Source organism: Bufo gargarizans, chromosome 6, assembly GCF_014858855.1.
Source record: "Bufo gargarizans isolate SCDJY-AF-19 chromosome 6, ASM1485885v1, whole genome shotgun sequence".
Classification (NCBI taxonomy): Eukaryota; Metazoa; Chordata; class Amphibia; order Anura; family Bufonidae; genus Bufo; species Bufo gargarizans.
Genome location: NC_058085.1, coordinates 72,249,031 through 72,260,409, shown reverse-complemented (window position 1 = coordinate 72,260,409; position 11,379 = coordinate 72,249,031). Strand labels below are relative to the sequence as shown.

Genomic DNA, 11,379 nt, shown 5'->3' with positions numbered 1-11,379 from the left:
GACTCTGAGTCTTCAGACCCCGACCATTCTTCTATATCATGGGTGCTACTCACTACTCTCACCACACAGGCACGTGCTCTTCCTCTCTCTCCAGGGCGGCTAGGTAGACGCTGTAGAATGTCATGTCGGTCGTCATCCGGGTCATCTCTTGCAATTTGTCCTGTAAGAACTTGTTGGAGATTCCCACTATGAACTGGTCTCATAGTAGCCTGTCCACCTCCTGGAAGGCTCCCATGGTCTCTGGGTCTCACCACTGTATTTCATTTAGCTTCTCCTGTAGGGGATTGGAGTACTGCATCAGGGTCTCGCCCTCTCGCCGTGGTCGGTTGAAGAAGTGGCTCCACAACTGCACTACTTTAGCACGCCTTCCTGGGCTCTCTCCAGCAGGGAGAATATTTTCTCTAGGGTGTCTCTCTCAGATTTGGGCCTTACCATTAGTGTTGGGAGCAAATATTCAAATCGCAAATATCAGCACTTCGAGAATTCAGGAATATTTAGAATACAGTGATATATTAGTTTTTTTGAATATTCTAGATTTGTTTTCATCTGAACACATGATCCCTCCCTGCTTCTTGCTTGTGGGCCAATGAGAAGGCTGCAATGTCTTTGTCTGAGCTTAGCAACATCCCTAGCAACCAATAGGAAAGTTGCCTACCGCTTACTATATAAGAACCTCCCTAGCAGCCATTTTCTACAGTGTTTTAAAGTTCTGAGACAGCAGTGTCATTGCTGTGCTATGTGCTTTCCACACTACATTAGATAGATAGTTAGATAGCTTATATATATAATACAGATAGTTAGTGGAAGATAGTCAATGTAGGTTATATCTTGATATAGTGTAGCTGTTGCAGTGCAGGGTGTTAGGTAGTGTGATAGATTCTGCTGTCCATACTTACATGCTACAGACATAGGGCCAGATTTATCATTACTCTGACAGCTCACTCCACGTTCACATATGGCTAAAGTCAGTTTTAGCCAAGTCAGATTTATGATCGGCCCTTTAAGACTGTAATAAATGTGGTTTGACGGTAGCAGTTTATCCGTCAGTAAGCAGCTTTACAAAAGTCGCACGTCTTTACGAAAAAGTTGCATGTTCTATTAAAAAGTCTCATAAGATAAGCATGGTCCTCACTGGAGTGAAATTGCAAATTTTTTAGCAACTTTTTAAATAGTCGCAATAATAAATCTGTCTAGAGATTAATTTACATAAGAAAACACGCCCACTTTCAGAAAACTGGCAAGCATAGTGTAGAGCAGAAAAAAGTTGCAAATTTTTACGCAGTTTTAGTGACTTTTTCACTCCATTATTCTGACTTGAGCTAATGATAAATCTGTCCCATAGTGCTGTGTCACAAGTTCACAACAATACTTAGTGCACCAATCAGTAATATGTAGTCAGACCTGCTAAAATGTGAAGTTGGCCGTATTGCGCCAAAATACGCGTATCATTAATTGCCGATTTTCGCACTCGCGAATATATTGGTTCACTCTAGCTGCATATAAAGCTATTGTAATGTTCTGCTGTGCCAACCATTTTCTCCAGTCTCAGGAAACTTCTAGCAGCTTGGAAAATATAACAACAATGACCCGAATATATTACATTGCCGATTTCACGATCAAGAAAAAAAATGGTGATATGGAATATTCGCCCAATTTTTTGTGAGATATCGCAAAATCGAATATTGCCCCTGCCTCTCATCACTACTTACCATCACTGTCCGTCTGACGTCGCCCTCTAGAGCCCCCAATGCAACCTCTGGTCAGGTTACACATTCTAACCGCACTTCGCACCTTTTCAGTCCAGTCCTGCAATATCATGTTTTTACTGTCAATTTGGGCAGATGACGCAACAGCGCCCCCACGGGGATGTACCCTATTGGTGCGGGCATGGCGGGCTCAAGCTGTATCAGCGGTCTTGGGGCAAGTTGGCCTTGCACTGGCGCACCGAGTTGGGTCCTGGACCGGTGCCATTGGCGTCGGGGGAAGGGCTCCTGCAGCGTCCCCCCGCCAAGATGTAAACCGTGTACCGGGGCTCCCCAGGATACAGCGAAGTCACTAACGAGGAAAGCAACCGCAACACCAGCTTTTGCCAAAATAGAATTTTACTTAAATGTGGCAATAAACACAACCACAAATGCTGGGAACATACAATAAATTTACATACACCCAGCCCGAAGGCTGAGACCCTTGTGCTGCACAGCACAGCGCGCTCCAATGGATGCAGAAGGAAAGTGCGATAATTTACCTATTGGCAGGCACAACTAAACTGCCACACCTTACCCGTTATTACCCTAAAAGAACAAGAATCACTGTAAGGGTGTGTTGTATGGGCTAGCCTGCAGCACAACAGCTTACAATCTTACACAGATCTACAGTATTCCCCCTCCTATAACTGGTCTTGTAGCATGTGCCTAAGTATTCCTTCTGAACCAAACGCCAGTCTGGCTTGAGTTTGTGGGAATTTTATCAGCTCTCTAATGTGAAATGTCACTTTAAGTTATGGAGTCCTTGCAATCAACAGTAGTAACACTTGTGGCCTGACACAAACAGAGACCCTAATTCACTAACTACAGGCCTGGTCTCAGTCTCTAGGCGCCAACACTGTGATAAGGTGCGTGCACGATTTTACCTACCCGTGTCTGCTCTGCATCCGTTGGTGACTCTGAACCGAACAAATGCCTCTTCAACAAGCATGCGGTTCCGAAGTGTATGTAGCTATGCTCCTCAGCTCTCATCAGCATTCCTGGAAGCAATCCTCATTCTTCAGAACACGATCAGGGTCTTGAACACGATCAGCTTCACTTAGCTGCAGCTTTGGTCACTGAGGGATGCTCTCACACCTGGATGCTGTCAGACTCTCTGCTCACAGAGTTCCTCAGTGTCTCTCACAACCTCACTCTAAGATGGCTGCTGCCTTCCTCTCCAGACTTGTAACTCCACCCCCTGAGAGTTCCCAATATCACATGAAATGCAGTATGTTGCTGTGCTTAGAAAACAGCTGCATCTTGTGGCCAAACAGCAGAATGTCAGTCAAGATCATTTAACTTCATTTTAAGAGGTTCTGTCACTAGAATTTTTACTATTAAACTGGCTGACATTAGTGCTAATGTCAGCTGCACCTAACTGTGCTATTCTTGTGATTATTCATACCCCCATTACTGCAGAATTCTTACTTTTATAATATGCAAATTAGGGCGCCTCAGGCAACAGACAGGTTAGATGCACCCCTGCTTGTCCCGCAAAAAAACAAAAAAGCCCTTATATGAATGGAAAAATAAAAAAGTTATGGCTCCAGGAAGATAGGAAAGAAAATGAAAAGGCAAAAACCTCCGGTATCCAAGGGATTAAGAAGACTGGTTGCAGTTTTGGGGTTTGCCATTTGTGGTTCAGGATGGTGACCATAGTGTTCCCTTACAAGTGTCCTAAATTGATCTCTTTGTAATCAGTTCTTGTGCCTAACCATTGGGTTGGGTTCTCACGTACCAGTCTCATCAGCGTGCTGTGGATTGCTGCACTTTCTCAGCAAATATCGGCAGACCTCCCAAGTGTCCTTCTTTTTGATCTGAGGCAGAGATTTTCATTATTGCATTTACAATATTGATGCAGAAAGTGTTTGGTTACTCTCTGTATATTAGAGCCCACCTTGTTTGTTATTTCATTGCTTGATGCAATGTGAATTTTAGAAATTTCTATATTCAGATCATTTTTGCGCTATTTCGTAAGAGAAAACTATTCAACTGTATAAATATGCACGCATTGAACCATAATGTCTCTCTTTGAATGTCCAGAAAGTTGGGAGGTATGTATCGGTGAAGTACAAAGTGTCCTCTAACTACAGGTCACAGTACTGGAGACCTAGAGGACTGAAAATTTGTGGGATGTAATTGTGTAAAATAGCGAGCGATATTTATTTTCTAACGCAAAATTCATTATAGACCTGAGGAACTTTTGGAGGCGTTTCTCTAGGAAACAAAACGGTGAACCATGGCACCCTAGAAACGCTCCAGTTCATGTAATTGGCCAGACACTATTTTATGACCTTCCACTTTTAATGGAAACGAAAATACAGGAGCATTGCCATGGTAACTAGACTTGTGCTGCATTTCCTCGCACACTGCCTGGCTCTGTTTCACGTCAGGTCACTTGGCGGGAATTTCACGCCGCTACAAAACCCTAAACTACACGCAGCACGGCCGCCAAGTGTTCAGGGTGCGTCATGACGCAACCACCGCGCGCGCCGCATTCTCAACTCAGCGCACTTCCGCGTTCCTGTAGTCTCCGCCCCTTTTCTGCTGGACTCCCCCGGTCACGTGACCTTACGTCACGCTTCCTCTGTCCTCTCAATGTTATAGCAGCGGCGGCAGCAGCGTGTCCTCTGTCACTCCGGGACTTGCGCTTGTCCATAAGGTGTGAGAAAGGTACAGTGCTCATGTGTCTGCCGGGCGCTGCAAGGGACAATAAAGGCTGCTCTGGGCTTAAAGGGGAGTTCCATTGGGTGCCGCTATATTAGTGTTTTGTACATATGTTTGTTTTTAGGCCCTTGTCAAGTCTTGCAAAGTGAGGGAATGGGAAACTGTGCAGCAATTTGTCACACCTAGGGCATGCTGCGTTTTGGGGGCACGACGTATTTAAAAAAAATTGAAAAGAAAAATGTCACAAACGTAAAAGTACATTATGTTGCGCACTTTACATATCTCACGGTATATCTTATGCCAGTACTGACTCGTGTTGTTTTTAATGGGAAAAAAAAAGCAGGTTGTCCCTTCCTTCTCGGTGCAGTTACATGTGGATTAGACCCTTGGAAAAGTGTTTTCTCGTCCTGCAATGCGATAACGTATTGCGCCATTTCTTTCTGATCTGTTCCACTGCAGGGAACACACTGATCCACTTGGCTTCCATGCACTGCGATCCGACTACCCATCTGCTGTGCGGGGACCAGAGAGCAGCCCCTTCCCTAGATCAGTGTTTCCCAACCAGCGTGCCTCCAGCTGTTGCAAAACTACAACTCCCAGCATGCCCGCACAGCCAAAGGCTGTCCAGGCATGCTGGGAGTTGTAGTTTTGCAACACCTGGAGGCACACTGGTTGGGAAACACTGCCCTAGATCATCCCGGAGGTCCTCTCCTTCCATAAGGAACTCGCCGTCCTGCATTGCCTTTATAGATGTTGTCATCATGTTTCTAATGATGTCTTTGTTTTAGATGTCCGATTTGCAAGATCGTTGAACAATAACTTTTATTCCCCTGCAGGATCTTGAAGTCAAGCTCGCTGAGCCCCCTTCCCTCCCCTTAGCATTTGATTGACATCCTTTGGTATAGTTTCAGGTGCAATTCCATCCATGCACTGTATGATTGCATTTCCGGTGCTTGCTCATTGATCCCTGCTGTTCTGTACCTGCAGACACAGACTCAAGTGTGCAAGTGCACCACGGAACATTGCCGCATATATATGTCACTCACAGGAGCCTGCAAAGTACAGTGCAGCAGGGATGAGCAAGCACCGGAAATGCAATCGTACGGCGCGTGTGTGAAATCCAGGGTGGAACGGCGCCTCAAACTATACCAAAGGCTGTCAATCAAATGCTAAGGGGAGGGCGGCAAGCTTGACTTCAAGTGAGAAAGCCGCTGCTGCCTTGACTTCAAGATCCTCATTTACATACGGCCTGCAGGGGAATAAAAGTCCTTTTTCAGCGATCTTGCACATCGGACATCTAAAACAAAAATATCTTGAGAAACGTGATGACAACATCTATAAGGTAATGCTTGTGGTTTATGGTGCATCTTGTAGCTGACAGGTTCCCTTTAATGGAACCGACTTGAGCTTCGTATTTTAATAAAGTAATTTATGCAATTAAACGAACTGACACGTGATAGAGGCGAGACAAACTTAGGCTACTTTCACACTTGCGTTGCTGGATTCCGGCAATCTGCATGCAAATGGAAACCATTTGTAGACGGATCCGGATGCGGATCCGTCTCACAAATGCATTGCAATGCCGGATGCTTCCGGTGTCATCTGGAAAAACGGATCCGGTATTTATAATTTTTTTTTTACATTTTTAAAGGAATTCGCAGACCGGATCCGTCTCATCAGCATCTGATCGGCGGGGATCCGACACCCGGGACCCACGCCGATAAGCTGTTTGAGAAGGCAGCGGTGCTCCAGCCTTCTCACTATTTACCGCAGGCCCAGTGATGTCATAACTAGTATCAATGGCCTGGGCGGGGCTAAGCTCCATTCAAGTGAACAGAGCTTAGCCCCGCCCAGGACAGTTGATACTAGTCGTGACGTCACCGGGCCTGCGGTAAACAGTGAGAAGGACGCGGTGCTGCAGGAGCCCCGCTGCCTTCTCAAACAGCTGATCGGCGGGGGTCCCGGGTGTCGGACTCCCGTCCATCAGATGCTGATCATCTATCCAGAGGATAGATCATCAGTTTAAACAAACTGCAGAACCCCTTTAATTTCTGAAATCATACATTTATATTAAAAAATAGCACTAAAGTGGCCCATTTTGAGCCTCAGCAATACTAAGCAAGTCTCCACAGTTATGTAAACAGAAGACAGAGGGGCGTTGCTAGTAGGGATGAGCGAATTTCATATTTTGAAGTTCGGGTTGTGGTAAAAGGTGAATTGCGTTTTAGATTCCGTTACAACGGACCATGACGGAATGCCTTTAGAGGCATTCCGTCCTAATAGAAGTCTAAGGCCTCTTTCACACGGGCGTCTTATTTTTGGCCCGGATAAGAGGCGGGTGCGTTGCGGGAACACGCGCGATTGCAAAACATTGTAATGAGAAAAATCGCGCATGTTTGGTACCCAAACCCGAACTGCTTGGGATTGATGTTCTGAAGATTGTATTATTTTGCCTTATAACATGGTTATAAGGGAAAATAATAGCATTCTGAATACAGAATGCATAGTATAATAGTGCTGGAGGGGTTAAAAATAAATAAAAAAAAGTTAACTCGCCTTCTCTTGATCGTGTAGTTCCCGGTCTCTTTACTTCTTTAATGATGAGCTGTGTTGGTCCATCACCGTGGTGATGGAGCATGTGATCTGACATCACCACAGGTCCTTTAGCCCACAGCTCATCATTAAAGAAGTAAAGAGACCGGGAATTACGCGATCAAGAGGAGAAGGTGAGTTAACTTTTTTATTTATTTTTGTCACCTAGAACCCATGCGTGAAAATCGCACCGCATCCGCACTTGCTTGCGGATGATTGCGATTTTCACGCAACCCCATTCATTTCTATGGGACCTGCATTAAGTGAAAAACGCAGAATATAGAACATGCTGCGATTTTCAAGCAACGCATAAGTGATGCGTGAAAATCACCGCTCATGTGAACAGCCCCATAGACATAATTGGGTCCAGATTCAGTGCGGGTGCAATGCGTTCAACTCGCGCATCGCACCTGCGCGGAATACTCGCCCGTGTGAAAGGGGCCTAAGGGCTACGTAACGGATCCGTCCCATTACTGTTATGCTGGAGTCCTCTCCTGCTCCTATTATTGATGTGTAGGTGATATCGGTCAGTCTAATCCTGCCTATAATGAGCAGATAACTACAGTAAATTGATCTGTACAGACCAAGAAGTTGCACCTATTATTAGGTTTAGAAGCCAGTGCTAAAACTTCAGGATTTTAATATAGATATTCACATGGAAAATTAATAACATGACCAAAAATATTTTACATAGAAACTTGATTTAAACTGGCTCTGTCATCACTTAAAAAAAAAAAAATGAAATCCAAAAACTCTGCTTGTTGACGTTTCTCCACAGATCCCAGCTCTGTGGTTTTTGTTTTCTCCAGTTGATCACCCGTTCACCCAGTACAGCCGCCATTCCATTTTGGCATCCACTATGTTAATGTAGAGTAAATGTATCGGATACTGAAGCTGTCCCCAGTAGGCATTGACCTGTGCCTTGCTGTGACGCTGTCCAGTTGATGCGGATCGCTTCTCAGGGATGCAGAAGACTTGCTGTTCGGGCTCATGCATACGACCATATGTATTTTGCAATCCGCAAAAACGGATCCGCCAAAAATACGGATGACGTCCGTGTGCGTTGCGTATTTATTGGGAACGGAACAGCTGGCCCCTATTAGAACATTCCTATCCTTGTCCGTAATGCAGACAATAATAGGACATGTTTAGTATTTTATGGAACTGACATACGTAAACAGAATGCACACCGAATAACTTCAGTTGTTTTTTTTTTGCAGACCCATTGAAATTAATGGTTCCGTATACAGTTAGAAAAAAAAAAAAGACACAGAAAGAAAATACGTTTGTGTGCATGAGCCCTTGTTGTGAGGATTATCTAATCTCCCAAGAACAGAACTATAAGGCCCCTTTCACACAACACAAGCTTGACGGATTAGGTCCAGATGCGTTCAGGGTGCGTTCAGTGAAACTCGCACCATTTTGCAAGCAAGTTCAGTCAGTTTTGCCTGTGATTGCATTCATTTTTTCCGCGTGGGTGCAATGCATTTTGATGTGTTTTTCACATGCGTGATAAAAAACTGAAGGTTTAGAAACAACATCTCTTAGCAACCATCAGTGATGAGCGCATTGCATCTGCACTTGCTTGTGGATGCATTGCGTTTTTCACCGAAGCCCCATTCACTCTTATGCGGCCAGGGCTACTTGAAAAACGCAGAATATAGAACGTTCTGTGATTCTCACCCATTGAAATGAATGGGGCAGGATTCAGTGCGGGTGCTATGCGTTCACGTCACGCATTGCACCCGCGTGGAAAACTTGCTCGCGTGAAAGAGGCCTATAAAGGAGTCATTCTGGAGCCGACATAGTAACTTCTTCAAGTAGGCTGTTCCCACAAGAACGGCGAGTCTTCTGCATCCCTGAGAAGCTCTCCGCATCGACTGGACAACATCACAGCGAGGCAGAAGTCAACGCCTACTGGGGACATCTTCAGTCTCCTCCTCCCGGTATCTTTACTGCACATTAATATATTGGGCGTCATAATGTAATGCCCACAAATGCCTCTACTATCGTGGCGCAACCCCCAAGTTTGCCCCAAGTTTCTAAGGCAACTCTTTGACAACCAGTGAGTATAATGCACATGCCCTATACATTAGAATACAGTGCATGCATGGTACTTGTGACACAACTCTTTTAACGGTGGTCTGTTACTAAGTTTCTTTTCCAAAACACTGCATTTTAGTATTTTTTAAGCAAAAAACTCCATTGCCTGGTGTTTTGGCCAATAAAACACCCTACAAACACTATAAGGGGAGATTTATCAAATTCGTATAAAGTAGAACTGGCTTAGTTACCCATAGCAACCAATCAGAATCCACCTTTCATTTTCCAAAGGAGCTGTGAAAAATGAAAGGTGGAATCTGATTGGTTGCTATGGGCGACTGAGCCCGTTCTACTTTACACCAGTTTGATAAATCTCCCCCATGTTGTATTTTTTTATTTTTTTTTAGCAGCATTTAAGTGCCCGAGAACATGGAATTAGCTACGTCCACCTCAGTAGAAATTTTGCTCCAAAATTCCATGGCAAAAAATGCTGTGTGAAAAAACACTGTTCACATGGGCTATGTTTCCTGGTTTGATTGCAAATTGCAGCATGTCTTGTGGCATTTGTCAGGTGTTTTTCCCATACATTTCTCTATGGGGGGAAAAAAATGATGTTCCCTAAGGGTACTTTCACACTTGCGTTTTTCTTTTCCGGCATAGAGTTCCGTCCTAGGGGCTCTATACTGGAAAATAACTGATCAGTTTTATCCTAATGCATTCTGAATGAGGGGTAATCCGTTCAGGATGCATCAGGATGTCTTCAGTTTAGTCTTTTTAACTGTTCAGGACGGAGATAATACCGCAGCATGCTACGGTTTTATCTCCAGCCAAAAAAAGGAAGACTTGCCTGAATGCATTTTTTTTCCATAGGAATGCTGGATCCGTCTTTCTGGTCTGCGTGTTCGCAAACCGAAAGAAAGGTGAAAAAAATGCTGGATGACACCGGAAAGATGGATTCAGCATTTCAATGAATTTTTCTCGGACTGATCAGTCTTACAAATGCCATCGGTTGGCATACGTTTTGCCAAATCCGGCAGGCAGTTCCGGTGATGGAACTGCTTGCCGGATCACTCTGCCGCAAGTGTGAAAGTAGCCTAAGGGTATTTTCACACTAGCGTTTTTCTTTTCCAGCAGTTTCTGTCCTGGGGGCTTTATACTGGAAAAGAACTGATCAGTTTTATCCCCATGCATTCTGAATGGAGAGCAATCCATATAGTATGCATCAGGATGTCTTCAGTTCTGTCATTTTGACTGATCAGGCAAAAGATAAAAGCTCAGCATGGTACGGTTTTATCTCCGGCCCAAGAATCTTGACTTCCCGGAATGCCTGATCTGGCATTTTTTTTCCATGGGAATGTATTAGTGCCGGATCTGGCATTCAAAATAGCGGAATGCTGGATCCGTCCTTCCAAAAAAGGCGAAAAAAATAAATGCCGGATCCGTTTTGCCGGATGACACCGGAAAGATGGATCCGGCATTTCAATGCATTTTTCTGACTGATCAGGATCCTGATCAGTCTTACAAATGCCGTCAGTTGGCTTATGTTTTGCCGGATCACTCTGCCGCAAGTGTGAAAGTAGCCTAAAAAACCTTCTTCTGTTACAGGTCTTCACTGCTCATGGAGCCCCTGAAGTTATCACGCCTTCTCTATTGGGCCAAAGTGTGGTTTTCTCATCGCGGTTTAAGTTCCAGCATCTCACACGCTCAGAGGGCCAACGCCAGGAAAGAGGAGTTCAGATCCAGAGTGGCTGCGGGGCCGCACCTTAAAGACTTTGTCAACCCCGTCCCAGCCAGTTCTGCTCCTTCATCTATGGAAGAGGATGATGATGATGTTCCTCATTATATCACAGAGAGTCCCTCAACGATATACAACAAAGGTTGGGATTATGTTTTCACACTTTCAGTATTTCAATTTTGGTTGCTCCTTTCACAGGTTTTCCTGGCTGTGCTCTGTATATTGTGTGCAGACTCCTGCTGTCCATGCATGATGGAGCAATTATATAGAAGGAAGGATGATGTTAACCCCTTAAAGACGGGGCCTATTTTCATTTTAGCATTTTTGATTTTTCCTCCCCACGTTCCAATAGACATAACTTTTTTATTTCTCTGTTCGGATAGCCATACAAGGGCTTATTTTTTGTTGGACAAGATGCACTTTTTAATGGCACCAGTTAATTAAGGCTACTTTCACACTGGCGTTTCTGGGTCCGCCTGTGAGATCCGTTTCAAGGCTCTCACAAGCGGCCCCAAACGGATCAGTTTCGCCCTAATGCATTCTAAATGTATGCGGATCCGTTCAGAATGCATCAATTTGGCTCCGTTCCACCTCCAT

At 44.6% G+C, this 11,379-nt stretch overlaps 1 protein-coding gene across 4 annotated transcripts in view; it reads left to right on the top strand.

The window, feature by feature from the left end:
- The first annotated feature begins 4,301 nt into the window (after positions 1–4,301).
- CDK5RAP1 (CDK5 regulatory subunit associated protein 1) overlaps positions 4,302–11,379 on the top strand; it is a 71,242-nt gene continuing 64,164 nt past the window's right edge. Inside the window, exons 1-2 of one of the 4 annotated variants that reach the window (XM_044297412.1) lie at positions 4,302–4,418; positions 10,653–10,924. In XM_044297412.1, the coding sequence (XP_044153347.1) occupies positions 10,666–10,924 (259 nt within the window). In that variant the 5' untranslated portion in view covers positions 4,302–4,418; positions 10,653–10,665. Of the gene's footprint in view, positions 4,482–8,941; positions 9,070–10,652; positions 10,925–11,379 lie in introns of those variants that run through there. The other 3 variants (XM_044297413.1, XM_044297414.1, XM_044297411.1) reach the window with 3 other exon arrangements.